The sequence below is a fragment of the Carcharhinus amblyrhynchos genome, chromosome 6 (genome assembly GCF_965287045.1).
Source record: "Carcharhinus amblyrhynchos chromosome 6, sCarAmb.v2.hapA, whole genome shotgun sequence".
Lineage (NCBI taxonomy): Eukaryota > Metazoa > Chordata > Chondrichthyes > Carcharhiniformes > Carcharhinidae > Carcharhinus > Carcharhinus amblyrhynchos.
In genome coordinates this window covers 11,348,947-11,376,806 of record NC_137329.1, presented here as the reverse complement: position 1 = coordinate 11,376,806, position 27,860 = coordinate 11,348,947, and the positions used below count along the sequence as shown (strand labels likewise).

Below are 27,860 nucleotides of genomic sequence, written 5' to 3'. Positions count from 1 at the left end.
GAGATCTCATTGAGACGTATAAGATGATGAATGGGATGGATAGGATAGAGGTGGAGAGACTCTTCCCGCTCAGAAAGGATAGTAGGACTAGGGGGCACAGCCTCAAGGTAAAGGGGGTGCGGTTTAGAACGGAGTTGAGGAGGAACTTCTTCACTCAAAGGGTGGTGAATCTCTGGAATTGTCTGCCCGTTGAAGTGGTGGAGGCTACCTCGCTAGATATTTTTAAGACGCGGGTTGATGGGTTTTTGATAAGCGAGGGGATTAAGGGTTATGGGGAGAGGGCGGGAATGTGGAGCTGAGCCAAGACAGATCAGCCATGATCTTATTGAATGGCGGGGCAGGCTCGAAGGGCTAGTTGGCCTACTCCTGCTCCTATTTCTTATGTTCTTATGTTTATGTTCTTATAACAATAAGTAAAATATATAGTTGAGAAATAAAAGTCACCTGAAATATTTAGAGTTAGTAATTATAAACCACATGCATATCTGGCCCAACTAGGGGACCACTGGTTAACTAAAGCTTCAATCTCAATTTTAATTTGGCATAGCATTCTGAAACTTCCAGAAGATTTGGTCATTAATGCAAAATGTAGTTTATTCTTTTGAAAGATATGTTCTTGTTTGGCAAAAATAGCAGTGAGATAAGTGGTACGTTATGCTGATTTGTTTCTGAAATTATCATCATCTTGATACTGCTCTTGTTGTTATTAAGTTCATACATTACAAAATTAAACAAATGTTTTAAATATATCTGTGGAGAATATCTCTCAGGTGTGCTTTGTAGTTCCATCAATGCAAATGAGTTAGAATTTACTGTCTCAGAAGACAGGCAAACATTTGCACTCAATAGGTTCAATATTTCTGAATGCGTGCTTCTTGCCTACAATTTTCAACTTTTATATTTTGTGAGCTATCTTGCCAATGTATAATGATTGAGATGATCTACCCTTAAAATATTTAAAGTTTAAAACTAAGTTAAAGCTTATTTATTAGGGGCAGCATGGGGACATGGTGATTAGCACTGCTAATTCACAGCGCCAGGGACCCAGGTTCGATTCCTAGCTTGGGTCACTGTCTGTGTGGAGTTTGCACATTCTCCCTATGTCTGCATGCGTTTCCTCCAGGTGCTCTGGTTTCCTCCCAGATTCTGAAAGACGTTCTGGTTAAGTGCACTGACCCGAACTGGTGCTGGACTGTGGCGACTAGGGGAATTTCATAGTAACTTCATTGCAACATTGATGTAAGCCTTACTTGTGACTAATAAGTAAACTTTTAAAAGTAGGCTTGCATCAACACTGCAATGAAGTTACTGTGAAAATCCCTGAATCACACCTGTTTGGGTACACTGAGAGAGAATTTAAGCATGACCAATGCACCTAACCAGCACGTCTTTTGGACTGTGGGAGGAAACCGTAGCACCTGGAGGAAACCTATGCAGACACCAGGAGAACATGTAGACTCCGCAAAAACAATGACCGAAGCCAGGAATCGTACCCGGATCCCTGACGCTGCAAGGCAGCAGCGCTAACTATTGTGCAACTGTGCTACCCTTAGTACTATTCTGCTTTCAGATAGTGGGTGCCTGGCTGTGCACTTCTAGCATTTTGTGTGCTTATTTCATGAGTCCAATTTTCATATTTCCTTTCCATAGTACATGATGTTTTTTGTAGATGTTAACTATTTGCACAAATAGTTACCAAATAACAATATATTAAATAGCTAGCAGTTGACCTAGTGATATTCTATATAACAGCATCCAATTTCTGCACTTAAGTAGCTTCTTTCATGTTTCTTGCTTTATCCTGTTTTGAATCAGGGTCATTTGGAATACTGTGGTATATGTTCTGGATTCTGGTATCGTATGAAAGTCCTGCAGCACATCCGACCATCACAGATGAGGAGCGCATCTACATTGAAGAAAGCATTGGTGAAAGTGCCAAACTTATCGGAGGAATAGATGTATGGACTTTCTAGACAGACTTTTTTTTTTAGAACATTTCAGTTAATTGCACGCTCTGGATAAATGCAAATGTCTGCTCAAAGCTCTGAGCGTGCATAACCACATTTACTTATCATGCACATATCAGCCCCTTTAAGTCTAAATCTGTGCATGTAAACTTTGTTCCTATATTCTGAAACATGGGCATGATGTTATTGAATTACATACTAAATTACATGTAAGAACTTTACTGTTGCATATCATTGGAATCATAGAACCCGTACAGTACGGAAAGAGGCCATCAGGTCATCAAGCCTGCACAACAACAATCTCACTGCTCTTTCACCATAACCCCACATATTTAGCCTGCTAATCTCTGTGAAACTAAGGGGCAATTTGGCATGACCAGTCTACCCAACTCGTACATCTTTGGGCACGAAGGGGTAAATTACCATGGTCAATCCACCTAACACCTACATCTTTGGACTGTGGGAGGAAACCGGAGCACCCAGAGGAATCCCATGCAGACATGGGGAAAACAGGCTAACTCCACACCTGGGGTTTGGAATTGAACCTGTGTCCCTGACACAGTGAGGCAGCAGTGCTATTCACTGTGCCACGCATACTGCGTATGTGCACCAAGCTTTTTGCATACATACTTAAATTCATACGTTAACTAGATTTACATGATTGCAATTCAGCTTGCTGGCTCTTGAAGTTTTGATAAGAAAATAATTTTTCCAGTAGTACTTTTTTTGTAACATTAGAAACTAGAGCAATAGATTGTTTGTATTTTTTTTAAACTTTAGCGTATATGTTTAAAATGTTGCAGTAGCTGGCGAATGTGACTTTTTAAAAATTGTGAGAGCTGATCCTCCTCAAGGTGGTTCAGATTCTGATGTAAGATGCCAAACATGCAGATCTTGTTGCTCCAATAGTAGAACTGCCACACTATAACACAAAATGCACAGGAGTTACATTTCCTTTTGTAAAGAAATAGAAAATTGGCATTTCTGAGTCCTAACCATTGTTTTAGCAGAATGCAAAGTAGAATCATAGAATCCCTACAATGCAGGAGCAGGCCATTCAGCCCATTGAACCTGCATCGAATCTCTGAACGAGCAACTTGCCCAGACCTTATGCCCGTAACCCCCACATATTTCTCCCACTTATCCCCCTAATTTACACATCTTTACATGCCAAGGGACAACTTAGCATGGACAATCAACCTAACCTGGACTGTTGGAGGAAACTGGAGCATCCGGAGGAAACTCACGCAGACACGGGGAGAACGTGCAAATGCCAAACAGACAGCCACTCAAGCCAAATTGATTCTGTCCTGTATCCTCTGGGACATCCTCTTTCTCCAGTGTTGCAATGATCTCCCTGACCAATACTGCCATGCCTCCCCATTTCCTATCTTTTCTAAACACCTTGCACCCAGAAATATTTAACACACAGCCATTCTCTTCCCTTAACCAGGACCCTGTTATTGTCCCAACATCATATTTCCTGCAATGTAATCTGCACCTGTAACTACCCAATTTTTATTTACTATACTATGCATTTACATACATAATAACCTTGATTTAGACTTCATTACTTTCTCCTTAGTTCCGACTTCGCTAATGAACTTATTATCCTCCATGCCAGTGTCTATGTTCACCCTAATATTTTGTGCATCCTGATATTCCTCTCTAATATTTCCTATTGGTTCCCACAGCCTGCTGAGTTATTTCAAAGGTCTCCTGACAGAAAGAACAAAACGTCCCAGCTCTGTTCAGGTGCAACCTGTCCAGCTTCTACCGATGCCACTCCCCCAGAGTCAGCCCCAGTGTCGCTGGAATCTAAAACTCCTGCACCATCCTTACACCCACACATTCTTCTGCCTTATCTTCCTATTTTTTGTTTTACTCAACGTGGGACATGGCCAGCATTTATTGCCTATTCCTAGTTGCCCTTGAAGGGCAGTTGAGAGTCAACCATAATTCTGTGGTTCTGGAGTCACATGTAGGCCAGACTGGATAAGGTCAGCAGTTTTCTTTCCCTAAAGCACATCAGTAAACCAGATGGGTTTTTCTGACGATTGATAATAGTTTCATGGCCATCAGTAGGTTACTAATTCCAGATTTTTTTTATTGAATTCAAATTCCATCATCTGCATGGCAGGATTTGAACCAACTTTGCAGAACGTTAGCTGAGTTCCTGTATTAATTGTCTAGCGATAATACCACTAGGCTTCACCCTTCTGTCTTACCTTTCACTTGAAACTGGGCCTAATCAAGAGATCACTACATTTGGGGTCCTGCTTGTGAGCTTTCTGCCTAGCTCCCTGAATTCTGATTGCCGGACCTCATCCCTCTTCCTACCTAAGTCATTGGTACCAATGTGCCCCATCCTATCGATACCAATGTGGACCATGACCTCTGGTCGATCACTCTTCACAAGAAGCATGTCCGGCAGCAATTCTGTGACACCCCTGACCCTGCCACCAAGGAGGCAACATACTGTCCTGCGTGTTCCCCTAAACAGCAAATTCCCTATTGCTAGTGCTCGCCCCTTCTTCTTCCTCTCCTTCTGTGCAGCTGAGTCATTTCATGATGCCACCAACTCGGCTCTGCCTGAATTTCTCTGAGGAGCCAATGTCTTCACCAGCTTTCCAAATGGAAAACTGCTTTCTGAGCAGACCTGAGGAAAGTCCTTCACTACCTGCCTAGTTTGTTCAGACTGCCTGCAGGTCATCCATTCCCTCTCAGCTTCCCCGCCCTTAAGCTGTGATGTGACCACCTCTCTGAATGTGCTATCCACAGAGCTCTCAGCCTCACGGTTGTGCCAAGCAATCCCAGCTGAGTCTCTCTCTGTAGTGCAACTTCCAACAACCAACAGCATAACACACAACAAATCAACCCTCAACAACCTTCCTTTATTTTATTTCATCCTGGAGATATTTTGCAGCAAAGGCGACGGCCTGGTGGTATTACCGCTAGACAATTATCCAGAAACTCGGCTAACGTTCTGGGCACCAGGATTTGAATCCCGCCACGTCAGATGGTGGAATTTGAATTCAATAACGAATATCTGGAATTAAGGATCTAACATGAAACCATTGTCGGAAAAAATCATCTGGTTCCTTTAGGGAAGGAAATCTGCCGTCCTTACCCGGTCTGGCCTACATGTGACTCCAGAGTCAAAGCAATGTTTTTGACTGTCAATTGTTCTCGGGCATCAAGGAATGGGCAGCTGGGGATGCCTGTGTTCCATGTATGAATAAAAAAATAAGAATTTTACACCAACCTGGATAGAGCATGAATCAACAACGCGAAGACTAAGTTAAAAGTGAAGAATGGGAGGATTAGGGGGGATTTAAGGAAAAACCTTCTTACTCCAAAGGTGGTGACAGTCTAGAATGCACTGCCTGGGAGGGTGGTGGAGGCGGGACAACTCACATCCTTTAAAAATGACCTTGATGGGTACTTGGCACGCCATAACATTCAAGGTTATGGCCCAAGAACTGGCAAGGGGGATTAGATGGGCAAGGCAGGGCATTTCATGCATCAATGCAGACTCGATGGGCTGAAGGGCCTCTTCTGCACTGTAGGATTCTGTGATTCTGTGCCCACCTGCCGACTAGCCTGTCCGCTAACTGTAAAAGTGCATGGGCCTCGCAAAAGTCCTAATAATTGGCTCCTTAATAGGTTTAATTTCCTGCTTAATTGTTGGTGGGTCTGCTTCTAACTCTCACATGTGCCTGTCAACTGTAATGTTATGCAACTAACACTATATCATGTGATTGGAAGTTGGCTCTCATCTGCTCATTCAATATAAAATTCTAACCCCTGTGTAATACGTTTATGGTTGTGATATGATTTTCTGATGTTCATTATAGCATTTGATTTCTAAATGGACTTGATTCAATAAAATTGACTCACCCGCACCCCCATGTAATTCGATTTGTCTCTTTATTTTTTAGAAATACAAGACGCCATGGAAAAAGTTCTTTACCTCTATGCCAGTCTATGCAATAATTGTGGCAAACTTCTGTAGAAGTTGGACTTTCTACTTGCTGCTGATTAGCCAACCTGCCTACTTTGAAGAAGTGTTTGGATTTGAAATCAGCAAGGTAACGAGTTCCAAGGGAGAGTGTTCATAACAAGGCAGACAATTTGCCTCGTTCTGATTTGTGCAATCATTTTACACAGCAGGCTGTTGGGGATAAGGCAGGAAAGTGGAGTGGAGAATCATCACATCAGATCCGTCATGACCTCATTGAATGGGAGAGCAGAATCGATGGGCTGAATGGCCCAAAGATGTTCAGGTTAACTGGATTGGCTATGCTAAATTGCTCCTTACTCTCCAAAGATGAGGGCGATTAGCAGAATAAATACATGGGATTACACAGATAGGACAGGGGCTGGGCTTGGGCTTGTCCTTCCATAGTCCAAAGGTGTGTGGGGTAGGTTGATTGGCCATGATACATGGGGGATTAGTTGGGTAAATATGTGGAGTTACAGGGATAGGGCCTGGGTGGGATTGTGGTCGGTGTAGATGTGATGGGCCAAATGGCCTCCTTCTGCACTGTAGGGGTTCTATAATTTTTGTGGTCCACTTCTGCTCCTATTTCTTATGATTTTAATGTTGTTAGAACAATGCTATTAATTTCCACATTCTGGTTTAAATCTATGTGAATGCCATGAAGAAATTTCTTTTCGGCAATGCAAATACTACACTTATCTCCTCTCACGAATACCTTGCTCACACTACAAATGAGGAATGCCTTGTGTGTATTTCTGTCATCCGAGTTTGCTACAGTTGTGAAGGAAGACATTATTGAAAATTTAAAGAACTATCTCTCAGCCAGTGCAGTTAAACACATTGGCCAGAATGTTATGACCATTCACGCCGGCAGGATTTTTCTATCCGGCTGCAGTGAATGGGGGAGTGGCTGGGTGCTAAATTCTCTGACATTGCTGCAGCGGGGTCATGGTATGAATGGCTGGTAAGATTGCACCCAATGACTAAGACAGATGAATGGGGATTTTACCATTTTCTTTCTGAGTGTCGGGCGGACTTGAAAATGGGAGTTTCAGGTCCATCTTTTGGGCATGTTTCCTAGCTCTCCGATATGCACTCTGCATGAAAAATTCTCAGCAAGCCTATTGCTCGCTGAAGAAGACTGTTGGTGGGGCTTATCACACCCGCAAGCCTGCAAAGGGAGGCAGTGCACATGTGCAGTCCTCTGACACTTTATGCCCCACTTTACCACTGCATCATGCCCAAAAACAGACACAACGCGATAGTAAAATCACCCGATGGAGGTTTTGAAGATTGAAGCCAGTTCTAGAGGCTTCCAGCCAAGCTGTAATAGGTACTTGAGGCATCCATTTTCCTTCCACAAAGGTACCCTGACAAAAGCAGGAATCCCAGGATGAACTACCTCATGTAGGTGTGTGCCATGGTTAAGTGGTAGCTCTCTTACCTCTGAGCCAAGAAAGTTGTGGGTTCAAGTCCCATTCCAGAGACTTGAGCAGATAACCCAAGTTGACCCTACCTTAGGGAGAGCTGCACTATCGAAAGGGCCACCTTTCGGATTAAATGGTGAAGCACGATCTTACCTGCCATTCACACCATGACCCCGTTGCAGCAAGGTCAGAGAACTTGGCTCCCAGCCAATCCTCCATTCACTGCAACCGGATGGGAAAATCCTGCTGGCGATCTGACCACCATGGTAAGATTTTGTGTTTAACTGCACTAGCTGAGACACAGTTCTTTAAATTTTCAATAATGTCTTCCTTCACAAACGTTGCAAACCTGGATGACAGGAATACACACAAGGCACAAATGCAGCAAGATTGTGTTCACTCAAATAGATATAAATAAAAGTCCCACAACATCAAATGAAGAAGGGTAGGGGGTGGTTTCCTCGTGTGCTGGCCCATTTATCTCTCAGGCATCATCCTTAAATGTCATTATATTATTGACGTCATTGACAGCGCAGTGGCACAGTGGTTAGCAATGCTACCTCACAGCGCCAAGGACCCAGTTTCAATTCAGGTCTTGGGCCACTGTGTGTGGGGTTTGCATGTGCTCCCCATGCCTGCGCAGGTTTCCTCCAGGTGCTCCAGTTTCCACCCACACTCCAAAGATGTGTAGGTTTGATGGATTGGCCATGCTAAATTGTCCCTTAGTGTCAGGAGGATAATAGGGTAAATACATGACTTTATGGGGATTGTTGTCAGTGCAGCCTCAATGGGCTGAATGGCCTCCTTCTGCACTGTGGGGATTCTATGTATTTGGATCTTGCTACTTGCAAATTATCTGCCACATGTGTCTACATTACAACAAGAAGTCTAACAACTCGTGGCTAAAGTCCAACAGGTTTATTTGGAATCACAAGCTTTCAGAGTGCTGCTTCTTCATCAGGTGAACGATACATTACAACAGTGATTGCTTTTCATAATTTCTTCATTTGGGCTGTGCTGAGATCACTAATCACTGAGATCACTGAAATCAGGCACTCACCTGACGAAGGAACAGTGCTCCGAAAGCTCGTGCTGCCAAATTAAACTCTGTTGGACTTTAACCTGGTGTTGTGAGACTGTTTACTGTACCGACTGTAGTCCAATGCCAGCAACTCCACATCGAGATCGCTAAAGGTGATATATAAATATGTGTTCTTCCCTTGTCTAAAATATATTAATTACTCAGAAGCCAGAAAATGCAGGTAAGGATTTGGCCACTGGAGCAGACAGAATTCCTGTCCTGCCAAGATTCCATCAGAATTCCAGCAAAACAGGAAGCCTTGGGGGGCAAATCTTCCCGTTCCACTCACCACAGGAATCATAATGTGGGGGGGGCAATCCATGCAAAGGTCTGTTGACAGCGGATGGAATTGTCTGGTTTTGGGGCGAGCGCTGGCGGAAAATTCCACCCCTGATACGGACACTGTTTTTTCACTGAGATACCTTTTTGATTAACCCCAAATCTTTTCTTAAAGATCCCTAGTTATTTTTTATGCCACCTTGTTGCAAGTTCCTAACTGCCATCAGTTTCCACATGAAGTGCTCGTCCTACGCACTGAACACTTAATACATCCTTAATAATAACATATTAGTGAGTGTGGGAGATGAGGTCTGAATATGACTTTTGGAAACTGGTAACTCATTATTATTTAACTACTGGCTCATTACGTTGAATGTTTTAATGTACATGTAAGCTCTGCAAGAAAGCAATTTACACATGAATAATTCTGTCATACATAATTATAAATTTAATTACAGCAATACAGCTGAACTGAGCATTTTTACTTTCGCATTTGAGTTTGCATGGCTTTTGCTTTTCAGTTCTTCCAAGACTGAAGCAAGCACAAATATTCATAACTTAGTCTGAATGTACTACACATCAAAATCTCTAGAGGATTCTAGGCGACAAGTGTGCTACACCCTTTAGAATTTATCCACTTTTCAACTTTGCCCTTCCTTCTTTTCCTCTACAGCAGTTAGTGAACTTAGAGACTGTTGGTTTTTTTAGCTCGATGTGTGAGATTTTACTCTCAGTCTGCGGCGTGTCTCATGGCGATGGGAGGCGGTGCACCTCTCGCTGGAGGTGGCATCTTACGGTCCTGCCGTTGTCAATGGGATTTCCCTTTGACTGCACCCCTTGCTGCCAGGAAACCCATGGCAGGAATATGCCATCAACAACACCATAAGATCCCACTGGCATAAATTTGATTTGATTTGATTTGATTTATTATTGTCACGTGTATTAACATACAGTGAAAAGTATTGTTTCTTGCGCGCTATACAGACAAAACATTACATTCAAAGGGAAGGAAACGAGACAGTGCAGAATGTAGTATTACAATCACAGCCAAGGTGTAGAGAAAGATCAACTTAATGCAAGGTAAGTCCATTCAAAAGTTTGACAGCAGCAGGGAAGAAGCTGTTCTTGAGTCGGTTGGTACGTGACGTCAGACTTTTGTATCTTTTTCCCGATGGAAGAAGGTGGAAGAGAGAATGTTCAGGGTGCGTGAGGTCCTTGATTTTGCTGGCTGCTTCGCCGAGGCAGCGGGATGTGTAGACAGAGTCAGTGGATGTGAATCTAGTTTGCGTGATGGATTGGGCTACGTTCACAACATTTTGTCGTTCTTTGCGGTCTTGGGCATAGCAGGAGCTATACCAAGCTGTGTGCATCTGTAAAAGTTGGTAGCACGATTGCAGTGATACTATGAAATTAACATTTTTGCCCCTTTCTGCTGTTCTTTAGCATTGCATTATTTTTGCCGAGACGTGAGATCCAATTAAAAGTCACATGCATTTTAAGCAAAATCTTTTGGTATATCCATTTGTGATAAGATTGTTGCTATCTCTTAGCTATTTTGAACTTGATATCAGATGATGTTTCCTGATACTTTATGCCTTTCTGGCTCAGAATACGGCAGTGCGAATCATACTCCTTGTTGTCTTAAACTATTTTGTTTTTACAGGTGGGGATTCTATCAGCATTGCCCCATCTTGTCATGACGATTGTGGTACCCATTGGTGGGCAGATTGCTGACTACCTCAGAAGTAAGAGGATACTTTCAACCACAAATGTCAGGAAGATAATGAACTGTGGAGGTGTGTCTCCTTTTTTTTCAGATTTTGTGATCACACTTATACATTTTTAAACAATATCATTCAAGATATGCCTCCAATGTAGTGGCAGGTGCAGTCATTAGAATGCATACTTAAATAGTACTTTATGGTGGCATTGTGGTCAGTGCAGACTTGATGGGCCGAATGGCCTCTTTCTGTGCTGTAGGGTTTCTATGTTTCTATGATAGAGGAGACAATGGACTAATGGTACGATCGCTAGGCTATTAATCCAAAAACTCAGTTAATGTTCTGGGGACTCAGGCTTGAATCCTTCCAGGGCAGATGGTGGAATTTGAATTTTTAAAGAATCTGGAATTAAAAATCTACTGATGACCATGAGCAAAATTTGACCGACATATCCGTCCAAAGATCGTACAATCCCATCCAAGGTTAATGGAGAATGCCTTCAAGCCTTGCCCATCCCCGGAATCGGGGCTGACATGTCAGTAAAATTCCAGCCCATTGTTTGATTGTTGGAAAAACCCATCTGGTTCACAAATGTCCTCAGGAAGGAAATCTGCCACCTTTATCTGATCTGGCCAATATGTGACTCCAGAGCTATAGCAATGTGGTTGTCTCTCAACTGCCCTCCAAGGGCAACTGGGGATGTTCAATAAATATGTGCCAGCCAGCGATACGCATGAGTCCCACGAATAACTTTTTAAAAAAGCACAGGAATTTAACATGATCAATCCACCTGATCTGTACACCTTTGGAGGAAACCGCCAGAGTACCTGAAGGAAATCTTACACAGACATGAGGAGATGATGGCCTAGTGGTATTACCGCTAGGCTATTAATCCAGAAACTCAGCTAATGTTCTGGGGCCTGAGTTTGAATCCCACATGGCAGAATTGAATTCAATAAAAAATATCTGGAATTAATAATGTAAGATTGTTGGAAAATCCCATCTGGTTCCTTTAGGGAAGGAAATCTGCCGTCCTTTCCTGGTCTGGCCTACATGTGACTCCAGAGCCACAATAATGTGATTAATTCTCAACTGCCTTTCAAGGGCAACTAGAGATGGGTAAAGAATGCTAGCCAGCCAGCGATGTCCTTGATCCGTGAATGAATAAAAAAACACTGTTGCAAAAATTATACAATAATTTATATTTATATAGCTCCTTTAACATAATAAAATATCATAAGGCATTTCATAAGAACATTGTATATTTAATGCGATGCTGAAACACATTGGGAGATTGGGTCAGATGACCAAAACCTTGGTGAAAGAGATAGGTTTCTAGGTGTGTCTTTAAAGGAGGAAAGTGAGATGGAGAGCTAGAAGTGTAGAGAGGGCATTCCAAAGCTTAGTACCGAGACAGCTGGAAGTGCTATCACCAGAGGTGGAGTGATTAAAATTGGGGAGGTCAGAATTAGAGGAGCACTGATATTTTGTGGAAATGTAGAACTGGAGAAGATTGTAAAGATAGGGAGGGGTGAAGCCATGGAGGGATTTGAAAATAGGATGACTGTTTTGAAATCAAGCCATTTGGTTTGATTTTTTATTTGATTCATTATTGTCACATGTATTACCATACAGTGAAAAGTTTTGTTTCTTGCTTGCTATACAGACAAGACATACTGTTCATAGAGAAGGAAATGAGAGAGTGCAGAATATAGTGTTACAGTCATAGCTAGGGTGTAGAGAAAGATCAACTTAATGCAAGGTAGGTCCATTCAAAAGTCTGATGGCAGCAGGGAAGAAGCTGTTCTTGATTCGGTTGGTATGTGACCTCACACCTTTGAGTCTTTCTCCCAATAAAAGAAGGTGGAAGAGAGAATGTCCAGAGTGTGTGGTGTCCTTGATTATGCTGGCCGCTTTGCCAAGGCAGCGGGAAGTCTAGACAGAGTCAACGGATGGGAGGCTGGTTTGCATGATGGATTGGGATACTTCATGGCCTTTTGCAGTTCCTTGTGGTCTTAGCAGAACAGGAGCCATACCAAGCAGTGATACAACCTGAAAGAATGCTTTCTATGGTGCATCTGGTAAAAATTGATGAGAGTCGTAGCTAACACGCCAAATTTCCTTAGTGTTCTGAGAACGTAGAGGCGTTGGTGGGCTTTCTTAACTATAGTGTTGACATGGGGGAAACCAGGACAAGTTGTTGGTGATCTGGACACCTAAAAACCTGAAGCTCTTGACTCCTTCTACTTTATGCCCATTGATGTAGACAGGGATGTGTTCTCCCCTACGCTTTCTGAAATTGATGACTGTCTCCTGCATTTGTTGACATTGAGGGAGAGATTTTTGTCGCCGTATCAATTCACCAGATCCTCTGTTTCATTTTTATACTCTGTCTGGTCATTACTTGAGATCCATCCCACTACGGTGGTGTCATCAGCAAACTTGAAAATCAAATTGGAGGGGAATTTGGCCACACAGTCATAGGTATACAAGGAGAAGAGTAGGGGGCTGAGAACATGGCCTTCTGGGGCACTGGTGTTGAGGATGATCATGGAGGAGGTGTTGTTGCCTATCCTTACTGTTTGTGGTCTGAGGGTTTCAGAAGTTCAGGATGCAGTCGCAGAGAGAGGAGTCGAGGCATTACTTGATCATGAGCCAGTGCAGGTCAGTGGGCACAGGGCTGACAGGACAATGAGACTTGGTGCTAGTTAAGACATGGACAGCAGAACTTTGGGTTTATGGAGGGTAAAGTTAGGTGGACCAAGAGTGCTTTGGAACAGTTCAGTTAATCATATGGAATAATTGATTTATCTCAGAAATTTCCTTCGAGGTTATTTGAATTGCTTCATAATGTGCACTGTTAAAAGTCAGCAGGTGAATTACTCACCGCAGGACTCCGACCCTCTGACCTGCTGTGGTAGCCACAGTTTTTATATGGTTAGACTAGTTCAGTTTCAATGGTAACTCCCAGGATGTTGATAGCGGTGGATTCAGTGATGGTAATACCATTGAATATCAAGGAATGATGGTTAAATTCTCTCTTGTTCGAGACAGGCACTGCCTGACACTCATGCGGTGCATATGATACTTGCTACTTTTCATCCCATGCCTGGATTTGATCCCATGCCTGGATTTGTCTAAGTCTTGCTATGTTTGTACATGGAATGCTTTGGTATACGAGGAGTTGTGAATTGTGTTGGCCACTATGCAGTCATCAGCAAACATCCTCACTTCTAACCTTACGATGGAACAGAGGTCATTGATGAAGCAACTGAGGATGGTTAATAATTCCTCAGAGGCAGAAGCCCCTTCACCCAAATCCCTTTATTTACAAGTCTGACAACAATAGAAAGTGTGCTGTCAGTTAGCAGCCAACACCAGGAGCCCCAAAGGAATTGATACTCCTGATTAAATGCAAAGTAAGAGGCTCCCTGATTGATCCACCTAATTGGTGATCCTTAATCAGGGAGTTCAAATTCTAACAGACTGATCTCAATTGTCTGATTAAAGTCATTACAGGACACTACCCTGAGGAACTTCTGCAGTGATGTCCTGGAGCTGAAATTATTGACCTCCAACCACCACAACCATCTTCCTTTGAGCCAGGTGTGACTCCAACCAGTGGGGACGTTTCCTTCAGATTCCCACTGACTCCAATTTAACTAGGGCCACACTCAGTCAAATGATGCCTTGATGTCAAAGGCAGTCACCCTCACCTCACCTCTGGCTTTCAACTCTTTTGTCCATGTTTGAACCAAGGCTGTAATGAGGTCAGGAGTTGAGTGTTCTTGGCAGAAGTCAAACTGAGCCAAGCTTATTAATTATAAAATGCTTTGGGATATTTAAAGGACAGACAACATACCGTATGAATGGAATGTTTCCTTTTCAAGCAACTTATTATTATGTATAACCTTTTTTTTGAGCAGGATTTTTGCCCAATAGGGTGGCAAGAATAATGTGGGCAACTGCATAATTTGACACCACTGGTGGACTGGTTGATTTAAGGCGTTTGACAAGATACCTCACAAGAGGTTATTGCAGAAGGTCAGGGAACAGGGAGTTGGGGGTAGGGTGTTAGCGTGGATAGAGGATTGGTTGTCAAATAGGAGGCAGAGAGTGGGGGTCAATGGGTGCTATTCGGATTGGCGGATGGTGACTAGTGGAGTGCCCCAGGGGTCGGTGCTGGGGCCTCAGCTTTTTACCATTTATATAGATGATCTGGAGGAGGGAACCGAGTGTAAGGTGTCGAAATTTGCTGATGACACCAAGATTGGAGGAAAGGCAAATTGTGCGGAGGGTGTGGAGAGTCTACAGAAGGATCTAGATAGGCTGGGCGAATGGGCCAGGAAATGGCAAATGGAATTTAATGTTGGCAAGTGTGAGGTGGTCCACTTTGGTAGGAAGAATGGTAGGAAGGACTATTACTTACGTGGAGAAAAACTGCAGCAGGAGACGGTGCAGAGGGACCTCGGGGTCCTTGTGCATGAGTCGCAAAAACCCAGCTTGCAGGTGCAGCAGGTGGTCAGGAAGGCGAATGGGATGCTGGCCTTCATAGCGAGGGGGATTGAATATAAAAGTAGGGAGGTCTTGCTGCGGCTGTATAGGGCATTGGTGAGGCCGCAGCTGGAGTACTGTGTGCAGTTTTGGGCGCCGTACTTACACAAGGATATTTTGGCCTTGGAGGGAGTGCAGAGGAGGTTTACGAGGCTGATGCCGGAGTTGAGGGGGTTGAGCTATGAGGAGAGGCTGAATAAACTAGGCTTGTACTCGTTAGAGTTTAGAAGAATGAGGGGAGATCTCATTGAGACGTATAAGATGATGAATGGGATGGATAGGATAGAGGTGGAGAGACTCTTCCCACTCAGAAAGGATAATAGGACTAGGGGGCACAGCCTCAAGATAAAGGGGGGGCGGTTTAGAACGGAGTTGAGGAGGAACTTCTTCACTCAAAGGGTGGTGAATCTCTGGAATTCTCTGCCTGTTGAAGTGGTGGAGGCTACCTCGCTAAATATTTTTAAGACACGGGTTGATGGGTTTTTGATAAGAGAGGGGATTAAGGGTTATGGGGAGAGGGCGGGAATGTGGAACTGAGCCACGACAGATCAGCTATGATCGTATTGAATGGCGGGGCAGGCTCGAAGGGCTAGATGGCCTACTCCTGCTCCTATTTCTTATGTTCTTATGTTCTCCATTGACCTCTGAATTTAAATACAATTTCAATGTGATTAGTGTGCCTGGTACTGAAGTCTCCCTATAAGAAACAGAATGCTTATCAGGAAAGTGGATGAAGGGAAGGTAGTAGATGTTGTCTACCTGGATTTCAGCAAGGCCTTTGACAAGGTCTCTCATGGGAGGTTAATTAGGAAGGCTTAGTCACTAGGTATTGATGGGGAGGTTGTAAATTGGATTAGTCACTGGCTCAGTGGAAGAAGCCAGAGAGTGGTTGTGGAGGATTGCTTCTCTGAGGGGAGGCCTGCGACTAGTGGAGTGCCGCAGGGATCGGTGTTGGGTCCATTGTTGTTTGTCATCTATATCAATGATCTGGATGATAATATGGTAAATTGGATCAGCAAATTTGCTGATGATACAAAGGTTGGAGGTGTAGTGGACAGTGAGGAAGGTTTTCAAAGCTTGCAGAGGGACTTGGACCAACTAGAAAAATGGGCTGAAAAATGGCAAATGGAATTTAACACAGACAAATGTGAGGTATTGCACTTTGGAAGGACAAACCAAAGTAGAACGTACAGGCTAAATGGTAGGACTCTGAAGAGTGCAGTTGAACAGAGGGATCTGGGAATACAGATACAGAATTCCCTAAAAGTGACGTCACAGTTGGATAGGGTCGTAAAGAGTGCTTATGGTACGTTGGCCTTTATAAATCGGAGTATCGAGTATAAAAGTTGGAGTGTTATGGTAAGGTTATATAAGGCATTGGTGAGGCTGAATTTAGAGTATTGTGTACAGTTTTGGTCACCTAGTTACAGGAAGGATGTAAATAAGATTGAAAGAGTGCAGAGAAGGTTCATGAGGGTGTTGCCGGGACTTGAGAAGCTGAGTTACAGAGAGAGATTGAACAAGTTAGTTTATTCCCTGGAGTGTAGAAGAATGGGGGGAGATTTGATAGAGGTGTATAAGATTTTGATGGGTATAGATAGAGTGAATGCAAGCTGGCTTTTTCTACTGAGGCTAGGGGAGAAAAAAACCAGAGGGCATGGGTGAAGAGTAGAAGGAGAAAAGTTTAAAGGGAATGTTGCGGGGAGGGATTCTTCACACAGAGAGTGGTGGGAGTGTGGAATGAGCTGCTGGATAAAGTGGTAAATGCGGGGTCACTTTTAACATTTAAGAAAAACTTGGACAGGTACATGGATGAGAGGGGTGTGGAGGGATATGGTTCGAATGCAGGTCAGTGGGACTAGGCAAAAAATGGTTCGGCACAGACAAGAAGGGCCAAAAGGCCTGTTTCTGAGCTGTAATTTGCTATGGTTTTATAAGCAGTTGATAGCTTGTTAATTAAAAGGTCAATTAAGGTCACTGATCACAAGTGACTGGAATTTTCCTGTTAGCCCCATTGTGTCAAGAGCATGGCCAGTGTCTGGGACTGTCCTTCCAGTGACAGGCTCAGAGGCCAATTCTCCAGGAAGGCAGTGAGTTTGCTCTTACAACCCCCTGGCCAGGTGTAGCCACAGGTTCCCCACAATAATGGCCTATTTTTTGTTTCAGGTTTTTAAAGTTGCCTTGAGAAAATTCTTCCATGTCTGTGGTGGAAGAATGCGGCTTCTTCCCTGCTGGAAGGCCTCCTACTGATCATAGAAAGATCAGAGAAACCCTACAGTGCAGAAGGAGGCCATTTGGCCCATTGAGTTTGCACCGACCACAATCCCACCCAGAACCTAGCTCTGTAACTGCACTATTTACTCTAGCTATTCACCCTGACACTTAGGGATAACTTAGCGTTGCCAATCCACCTTAACCGCACACCTTAGGACTGTGAGAGGAAACCAGATTACCCGGAGGAAACCCATGCGGACACGGGAAGAATGTGCAAACTCCACACAGACAGTGACCCAAGCCGGGAATTGAATCCTGGTCCCTGGCACTGTTAGGCAGCAGTGCTAACCACTGTGCCATTGTGCCATCCCTATTGGGTTTCTTGCTTCAAAGCCTATCTTAATGGGATGACGAAACCAAAAAAAAAAACATGCTGGAAAATTTCAACAGGCCTGGCAGCATGTGTAAGGAGAGAAAAGAGCTGATGTTTTGATTCTTATTCATAAAAAAATTGTGTTTCATTTGACCTTCTGTCAAAGCTCTTTTTTTGGGTGAGGAATGAAAGATGAGTCATAGCCACAAAAACAAGGGGAAAGGCTAAGAGGTGCTAATAGCAGTCCGTAGAGAGAATAGAAAGTGTGAATGGCTAAATGGCAAAGAAGCTGAAATCAAAGGATAAACTGTGATAGATGAAGATGTGGAGGGAGGGGAGAGATGGGTGGAAAAAATTGAGAAAAAAGAGGAAAAGAGAAGCAAAGGGGGAGAAAAGGTTAAGAAAAGGGGACATAAAAAGGAGGAAAGAGTTAGGGGGAAGAAATATAAAGAAAGACAATAAAGAAGTAAAAGGTAGAGATGACAAACTTGGCTTCTGGCCATTAACTGGCTATCCCAGGCAAGATCCATGTCAGACAACAGTTCCCAAAATGGTTCAGGGGTTACAACCTGCAACTGACCTTGTCAGGGTTAGGGCCCAATTTCAAAATCCTGCCCCTCAGCTCAGGATGTGAGCAACTATGGAAAAGCAAATTTACTTCCTCTGGTTAGTTGCTCTGAGAAGGTGGTAGGCAGCCTTCTTGAGCTGCTGTTGAGTAAATGGTGATGGTACTCACATAATGGTGTTCAGTAGGGGTTTCCAGATTTATGAGCCAGGTCCAATAAAAGAATAATGGTCCAAGTTTGGATGATGCGTGGACTGGTTGGAAATTTGCAGGCAAACATGACCTCATATTCTCCCTCCTTCTTAACGGAGCTGCAAATTGTGAACAAAGTAAATTTGACAAGTGTTTAAAGGTTAAGTTTATTTATTTACAAGTAGACTTACATGAAGTTACTGTGAAAATCCCCTAGTCGCCACTCTCTGGCGCCTGTCCGAGTACACCAAGGGAGGATTTAGTATGGCCAATGAACCTCACCAGCATGTCTTTTGGACTGTGGGAGGAAACCAATGCACCTGGAGGAAACCCAAGCAGACATGGGGAGAACGTGCAGACTCTGCACAGATAGTCATCCAAGCTGGGAATCAAACCTGGGTCTGTGGTGTTGTGAGGCAGCAGTGCTAACTACTGTGCCACCGTGCCTGCAATGCATCCTGTAGATTACGCGTACTGCTGGCACGGGGCGCTGGTTGGGGAAGCAGTTGATATTGAGTTCATGGACAAGGGCTCCAATCAAGTGAACTGTTTTGTCCTGCATTGAGTTAATTTTCTTGTGTATTGTTGTGGCTGTACAACTCTAGAGAAGTGATGATTATTCTGTCACTCTTTGACTGAAGCCACATGTTGTTGTTATAAACAGTGGAGAGGCACCTTGGTATCAGGAAATAAGCCATTTATACAATATATTAATCACTAACCCCAGAATTATGAACAGTTCTATCCTGGAATGTAACCACATACATTTCATTTTCTTAAAGGGTTTGGTCTGGAAGCCACATTCCTCCTTGTGGTAGGTTATTCACACACCAAAGGGGTTGCAATTTCATTCCTTGTCATGGCTGTTGGATTCAGTGGTTTTGCTATATCAGGTAAGACAATATTGGAAAATAACTTTGATAAAGTTTGCTAATCAATGGCCAGCCAGACTTTTTCTATCTTTAACAATGCCGGTTATATTTCAGATTTTGAGCATCTGTAGGATTTCGATTTTTATAACTCTATTTTTAACCTTTACAGTTTATTCGACATTTTCTGAACACATTGTAGTAGATACCAGGAACTATATCATCTGGTGGGAGTAGAGAGTCCCACTGTCATTATGCACTCGGCACTGATTGGGACTGGCCACTGGGGTGAGGGGTGGGGTTCAGGACTCGGGGAGGGGAGGAGGTCACGACTGCCGGTGTCGGTTGTGGGAGGATCGGAATTGCTGGGATGCGGTGGGGCAGGGGAGGTCGAGGTGGGCCGGTGGTGTGGGCGTTGAGGGTGGTCCAGACCCATCTAAGGGGCAGGGCAGCGATTGGGGGTTGAGGGGTTCGCAAGGCCAGTGATGCAGGTTAGCGGGGCTGGCCAGCATTCGTGAGGCTTGTGCGGGGCTAGTATGTGTGTGCTGACCTCCGCTATGGCAGATCGGCGCATGCGCAGTCAATCTTTGATAGATTGAAATTCAACCGTTAATTATAGTTAAAACGCAGTACAGGTAAAAATAATGCCAGTTGTAAATCTTCTTTTGGGCATTCTCTATTAACTGTTGAGATATGGTTGAGGTATAATATGGTTATTTAAAAAAAAATTACATCTGCGCATGGTAGATTTGATTATTAGTTTAACAACTCTTTTAAATTTCCATTCACCATTAGATATGAACTCAGGTCATAGTTCATTGTCTGACTAGAACCAGAGGGCACAACCTCAAGCTAAAGGGACGATCCTTTAAAACAGAGATGAGGAGGAATTTCATCAGCCAGAGAGTGGTAAATCTGTGGAACTCTTTGCTGCAGAAGGCTGCAGAGGCCAGGCCATTGAGTGTCTTGAAGACAGAGATAGATAGGTTCTTGATTAATAAGGGGATCAGGGTTATGGGGAAAAGGCAGGAGAATGGAGATGAGAAAAAATAAATCAGCCGTGACTGAATGGCGGAGCAGATTCAATAGGCTGAGTGGCCTAATTCTGCTCCTGTGTCTTATCGTCTTATGGACTTCCCGACTCCAACAAAGGCTGGAACTCATAACTGACTTTTAAATTTGTTTTAAATTTAGGTTTCAATGTCAACCATCTGGATATAGCACCAAGATATGCCAGTATTCTCATGGGAATTTCCAATGGTGTGGGAACACTCTCTGGAATGGTGTGTCCATTGATTGTTGGAGCAATGACAAAGAACAAGGTACAACATCTGTTTTATCAACGATTATGGAGCGCACTAGAGTAGGGTTTCCTCAACCCTTCCAGGATTAAAACATGGAATTGTAGCTCACCTTTAGTAGAGGATATTTCAATATTTTCTATTTCAATAATTCATCAATCATATTATGCAAATTCCCATCCATACCTCTTCCCCTCCTCTCATCCACCCCCGTTTCCTTTTGCTGTGAACTTTCATTGCAACATTTTTTATATCAGTCCTTCTTATGGTTAAAGTTGATGCCAATTTTTTTTCAATAACAATTCTAAATTCTTGCCCAAAATTTAAATCCAGCAGGTGCCACAGGCAGAATGTATGGGCAGAATATTTTACCATTCAATTTTCTGAGACCACTGAAATCAAAGGACTTTTGAAATGCTTTCCGCATTATATGACCCTGTCCCCATGTCAACGGGGCCATAAAATTTTCACCCTGTGTGTTTCCTTTTATTCCTGATGATCAGTATATGCGTATGTAAGGATTACGTGTCTTGTTAACCTCAGAGTGAGTGGGCAGAATTTTCCTGTTCTCCCTGTCATGGGAATCGTGGCAAGCTGGTCAGGACCATGCATACCATATTGACTTCAGATGGGATTTTCCGGGCTTGGGTGAATGCAGCTAGAAAATCCTGCCCAGTGTCCCACTTTGGCGGCACGGTGGCACAATGGTTAGCACTGCTGCCTCACAGCACCAGGTTCAATTCCAGTCTTGGGTCACTGTCTGTGCAGAGTTTACATATTCTCCCCCTGTCTGCATGTGTTTCCACGGGGTGCTCCAGTTTCCTCTCGTAATCCAAAGATATGCAGGTTAGATTGATTGACCATGATAAGTTGACCCCAATGTCAGGGTAAAAAGGGCCTGGGTGAGATTGTGATGGGTACAGGCTTGATGGGCCAAATGGCCTCCTTCTGTATTGTACGGATTCTATGATAAAATAAGACATTATTTATTTGTCACAAGTAACATTACATTAACACTGCAATGAATTTACATGAAAATCCCCTAGTCACCACAATCCGGTGCCTGTTCGGTCAACTGAGGGAGAATTTAGCATGGCCAATTCACCTAACCAACATGCCTTTGAACTGTGGGAGGAAACTCGAGCACCTGGAGGAAGCCCACGCAGACAAGGAGAGAATGTGCAAACTCCGCATAGACAGTGACCCAAGTCAGGAATCAAACATGGGTCCCTGGTGCTGTGAGGCAGCAGTGCTAACCACTGTGCCAATGATTCTATGATTCTTGACTAATTCCAGCAGCAAACATCCTGTGAGTTCAAAAATAAAGAGTATTCATTATCATACACTTACCCAGAATTTAGCACATTTCACTCACTGATCTCATACATACTCTCACACACAATGATTCGATAAAAATGAAGGGAATATACTGTTACAGATTATAGCTATCACAGTCTCTTTGTTGCAGGCCTGTGGTTTCTTGAATGAAGTGGATGTTTTAGTTGAAGTGAAGGCCTTGTAAAACATTGGATTTCATGGTGGACAGTGCGGTTTCTTGTATTTGAATTTCTAGGAGGTAGTTTCTCAGGTGAACTTTGACTGAAACAGGTTGGGGGAGTCCTCCACTGATCTGGAATCTCCCATTGTCAAGATGTTAGCTGTTAATTACTTATGCTGTTTGATGGCTTGCAACTAATTCATTGGCTTTTGATAGAACTCCCTGTTCAATTATCTTCTTGCTAATATTTTTAAATGGAGACAAAATGGCTTCCTTATCATGTGATTTCCAAACGAGAGGCGTGGGGTGGGCTGCTGATTTCAAACATCATGTGTTATCTTTTGACCCCGCCTGAGAGTTTCAGACAGTCAGGCTCTATGGGCTGAATGTTCTGTTACTTGCAGAGTGAGAAGACAAGTGTACAGCTCAAAAGAGCTGCACAGCCTGCTTTCCTCATCACATTTTGCAGCATTCTGTGCAGAAGAAATCTCCCTGCATGGCCTACACTATCACAATGGCGAGTCAGAGCCTGATCAAGCCAGCAACAGCAGCTCTACAGAGATGGGCTGTCCTTCTTAAAGGGGGCCTTGATTTGTGATTGAACAAAAATATCCTCCCCGTGGATAAAGGAAACTCGCCCCCAATACTACACAAGGACAATCCCAGATCCCACATATAACTGGAGCCCCCCTTCCCCCACCGATGGAGCTCCCAGAGGGCCCCCAGATCAGAATGTCCCTCTTCTCCCAAGGGCAATATTTATCTGTGAGTTCCCTTCGCCTCATTCATGTTCTGAATGGTTGTAAACCTCGCTGACGACGGTGGTGGTGGGGGGAGGCGGGGGTGGTGGTGGTGGGGGGGCGGGGGGTATGGAGGTGAGGGGGGTGTACCAAATGTGGGACAAGCGATATGACAGGCAAGCCCTTTAATTACATTATAACTTATTGAAATGAGATTCTCGACCTCATCTCGCTGGCGAGATTCCGAGCCTTGTCAGATTTTCTGCCCACGTCATTGTTTGCGCTCACAGTGAACATGGGCACAAAGTTGTGGTATCTTCTTTCAATGACCTATTGGACTTGAGAATACCCTTCTGGATTAGTCACAGGAAAGGCCATTGATTCAGCGACAGTCTGGAATGTTCCTTTTGTTCCCTCTTGAGACAGGGCAGTGGTTTAAGGCAGCCATCATGTGCAACCATGTGTGGTCTCATTTAAAATATAAAAAAAATTGAAATTCTGATGCATTGGGTCATGACACAGGACAAATCATGGCATCCACCTTAGGGCAGTCAGGTTCAGCTTTCGAGGTCAGTGTGTCAGGGTGGTGGCCAAACTTTGGGCAAGGGGAGATGTTACATTTGTAGTTTGGAGTGTGTAACAGTGGAGGTTTTGGGGACAAGAGGGAGGTGGTTCAATCCCCCAGTCCACTCCCAACCAATCCTGAAGAATTAAACAAAGCATAGGAATGGACGGATTGAACATTTCTTCAAAGCACTGACTGTTCTATGCCCAGAGAGGACTACTAATATCCACCAACAGCCCTCTTCCTATGTACCTCACAAATGGTCAGTCAAATTTGCCATCCCAGCTTGTGAAATTTACCCAAATCTGACAGAGATTGCCATTCTGAAGAAATTATCTTTCATTGTAATTACTAAGTTTGTATTGTAACATAGAACCTCGGAGCAGAAGCAGGCCATTTGGCCCTTGGAGTCTGCTTTGCCATTCCATAAAATCATATCTAGTCAGATTATGGTCTTCACTTTCCTGTCTTCCCCCTGTACAACCATAATTTTCGACTGTCCATTATCAAATAGCTGTCTAATTTTGCCTTCAATCAATTCAGTGATCCAACCTCCATTGCTTTGAGGGGAAGATAATTGCATATAACTAAAGAACTTCCAAGAGAAAAACATCTTCAAGGGAAACGTTTTATTCTTAATCCATGTTTCCAAGCTCTAGTCTCCCCGACAAGTGGAAACTGCCAGTATTTACCCTATCAAGACCCCTCAGAAATTTCAATGTTTTGATAAGATCATTACTCATTCTTCAAAAATCTAATGGTTATAGGCCAAACCTGTTCAACCTTTCTTAATATGATAACCACTTCATCTTAGGAATGAGTTGTTTGAATGTAGGAAGTAACATCTGGGAAAATATTAAGGGTGGACTTTCTTAACTTGAGACTGAGATTTTACAGCTTTGGATATTTGTAACACTTCAAACCTACATTATTCCAGCAAACATAGAAGCTAGAAGCAGAAGTAGGCCATTTGGCCCTTCGAGCCTGTTCTGCCATTCATTTTGATCATGGCTAATCATCAAATTCAATATCCTGATCCCGCCTTCCCCCTCCACCAACACCCCCATATCCCTTAATCCCTTTAGTCCCAAGAGCTACATCTAATTTCTTTTGAAATCACACAACGTGGTGGTCTCAACTATCGAAACATAGGGATTTTATAGCCTCACTAGGGCAACAAATTCCCACCTGAGGCCCAATGGAGATTTCCATTATCGAGCCTTCGCCTGCTCTGATTCCATGCTGGGGGAGGTGGTAGAGTTCTGACCATAGAAGCTAGAAGCAAGAGTAGGCCATTCAGCCCTTCGAGCCTGCTCCGCCATTCATTTTGATCATGGCTAGCCATCGAATTCAATATCCTCATTCCGCTTTCCCCAGCTGCATCCCTTGATCCCTTTATCTTCAACAGCTATATTTAATTTCTTCTTGAAATCAGACAATGCTTTGGCCTCAACTACAGAAACTAGAAGCAGGAGCAGGCCATTTGGCAAGTTGTCAATGTGCAAAATGGATTTCATTGTGCTTTTTTTCTGTTCGCAGAGTCAGAACGAGTGGCAGTACGTCTTTCTCATTGCAGCCCTGGTGCACTATGCAGGTGTCATCTTTTACGCGATATTTGCATCTGGTGAAAAGCAGCCTTGGGCCGACCCTGAACAGACAAGCGATGAAAAGTGTGGTTTTATACACGAAGATGAACTGGCAGAAGAAACCGGGGACATTTCTCAGAATTATAGCACAACAAAGTCGTACGGGGCCACCACCTACAGCAATGGCGGCTGGCCGAACGGCTGGGAGAAAAAGGAAGAGTTTGTACAAGAGGAAGTCAAAGATTCTTACTACTATAAAGAACACGGAGAAGGAGACTATTCATAACAGGGAGAATATTTTAAAAGAAAAAAGTCTATTCGATATTTTGTAGTGTTTGTGTCCAAGATTCATCGTGATTGTTTGCACAGAAATATGTGGTGTGAATGTCCACACATAAGAATGACAATTGTTAACAGTGTACAAACTAACAAAGCAGCATTTGAGTGCAATCTGTACAAAATGGTGGTGTGCATCATCTCAATCCAGGCTTTACCATTTTCAGAATGATTAGTTGGGCTTTTTTTGGCGGGGGGAGGGATGGGAGGGTGTGGGTGGGTGGGGGGAGATCTGCTGGGTGACCACTAAACTATCAGGAGGCTCAAGCAGGAGAGAAAAAAAAAATGTTCAAATGATTTAGTCATTCGGGAGAAGAAGCTTTTGACGGATCAAGTAAACGGATGAATTCCAACTTAAGCGCTTGAGGGAGGCTTAAGTTGTGAACTGTTTTGTCGAGTTTAAGACGTTAAAGTGAAATTCAATGAGTTCCAGTGAATCTGAGCCAAAGTTTAATGCATATCACATGGATATTCAGAAATTCGTGAAGGTCTCCCATAAATGATCAGGAAATTAAAAACACAATGCTCCGTGTACTTCCCAAAATATGCATTTTTCTTAAATGAATAATGTTACCAAGAAAATCCCACTGAATCAATACAGTTATATCCTGGTTAGACACTATTCGCTTGATAGCCAAAATGCATGTTTCATTTTGTCCATCTTGGCTGTGTAACAAGATTGCCTTTGATTTTCCACTGAGCCGAACCAACAGTTTATACTTTACAAGTCTCGCCATTACTACGAAAAGAAGTATGCAAGAAAGATTTGCTATAGAGCACATATACTAATAATTTAATGCAAATTATTGATATTCTAGAGAAGTAATTAGCTTTTATAATGATAAAAAGTCACATATTTAAGAAGTATCTGCATTTGAATACTGTTCGCACTCCAGAGAAAGAGGTTATTTATGGACTACTGAAACCACGATGCATTCGTTACTACGCAAATTTTTAATTTGTTGTAAAAAAAACCTTGAACAGAAATTTATCTTGACCCCAGTTGTAGGATTTGCATCAACATATTCAAATGAAAAATCAGGAAAAAAGAGGTTGGAGTGGCAATCCTCATCAATAACCAAAGGTGGCATGTCTCTTCAAGTTTGGGTGTAGCATCACTCGATGTCCTTACTGGCTACGACCATTTCCCCTCCATTTTATTGGACTCACCAAGGACTGCAGCATTTGTGTACAAAGCAATAAATACACATAATAACCCGCATTGTCTTATATTCTTAAATGTGCTCCACTAATGTAGTTTGATATAGCTTTTGGTTGTAGGTAACAATTATGCTGGATTCAGCTCAAGACAGGCCACACTTCTGGTTGAACTTATGCTTCACAGATGATCACAGTCCTACTGACTATTGGTACAGTTCCCAAAATGTGACAACTATTTGCTGCTATACTGTGCATTTCAGGTGGGTGTAGGGGAGTGGGTTGTTTCTCTTTGTTGGCTATGCCGTAATAGTGGATGGAGGCTGTTTTGGTGTCTGTTGTCCCAGTATACAAGTCAAGAATGTCTTCTATTACTAAAGGGGGAAACCTACTTAGCCTGAAGGTATTGCCCTAACTTTGTGCCTCAAAGTGCTGTGAAATGTGATCATGCCGTTGCTGTGTACTTTGGAAAGATGTGGACTGTGTCACTTTTGTTGCTGCAAGAAGTGTTAATAAAAAGCTCTATCTATACTTTTATACAAAAGTTATGTTCTTCAAGCAAGTAGTTTAAATTATGTACATTTTCACTTGGCAGGAGAATCACCGGGGAGGTGATGGCCAAGTGGTATTATTTAAGTTCAAGCTTTTAAGTTTATTTATGATGTCACAAGTAGGCTTACATTAACACTGCAATCAAGTTACTGTGAAAATCCCCTAGTTGCCACACTCTGGATCCTGTTCAGGTACACTGAGGGAGAACTTAACATGGACAATACACCTAAAGAGCACATCTCTTGGACTGTAGGAGGAAACCAGAAGCACCCATGAGGAAACCCATGCAGACACAGGGAGAATGTGCAGACTCCGCACAGACACAAAGGAAGACATGAGAGAAACAAGCTTTAGTAAGGAGCTGAAGGAAATCAGCATTAGTAGAGAAATGATTTTGGGGAAATTGATGGGATTAAAGGTAGACAAATCCCTCGGTCCTGATAATCTTCATCCCAGAGTACTTAAGGGTGTGACCCTGGAAATAGGGGACCAATGGGTGGTTATTTTCCAAAATTCTTTGGACTTGGGTCTGGTTCCTACTGATTGAAGGGTAGGTAATGTAAACCCATTATTCAAAAATGAAAGTACAGAGAAAACAGGGATCTATAGATGAGCCTAATGTTGGTACTGGGGAAGTTGCTAGAATCCATTATCAAGGATTTCATAACTCAGCATTTAGAAGGCTGTGGTATAATCAGACAAAGTCAGCACGGATTTGCAAAAGGGAAATCATGCTAGATGAATCTATTGGAAAGATTTGAGGATGTAACTAGTAGAGACCAAGGAGAACCAGTGGCTGTGGTTTATTTAAACTTTCAGAAGGCTTTTGACATGGTATCACATAACAGACTACTATGCTAAGTTGAAGCACATGGGACT

General features: G+C 43.1%; 1 protein-coding gene across 1 annotated transcript in view; it reads left to right on the top strand.

Annotated features, from left to right (window-relative positions):
- Window positions 1-25,447, top strand: part of slc17a6a (solute carrier family 17 member 6a) — a 62,649-nt gene extending 37,202 nt beyond the window's left edge. Inside the window, exons 7-12 of the mRNA XM_080191536.1 lie at window positions 1,816-1,958; window positions 5,909-6,058; window positions 10,421-10,553; window positions 19,159-19,269; window positions 20,440-20,567; window positions 24,889-25,447. Of these exons, the coding sequence (XP_080047662.1) occupies window positions 1,816-1,958; window positions 5,909-6,058; window positions 10,421-10,553; window positions 19,159-19,269; window positions 20,440-20,567; window positions 24,889-25,221 (998 nt within the window). The 3' untranslated portion in view covers window positions 25,222-25,447. The remainder of the gene's footprint in view (window positions 1-1,815; window positions 1,959-5,908; window positions 6,059-10,420; window positions 10,554-19,158; window positions 19,270-20,439; window positions 20,568-24,888) is intronic.
- Window positions 25,448-27,860: the final 2,413 nt, after the last annotated feature.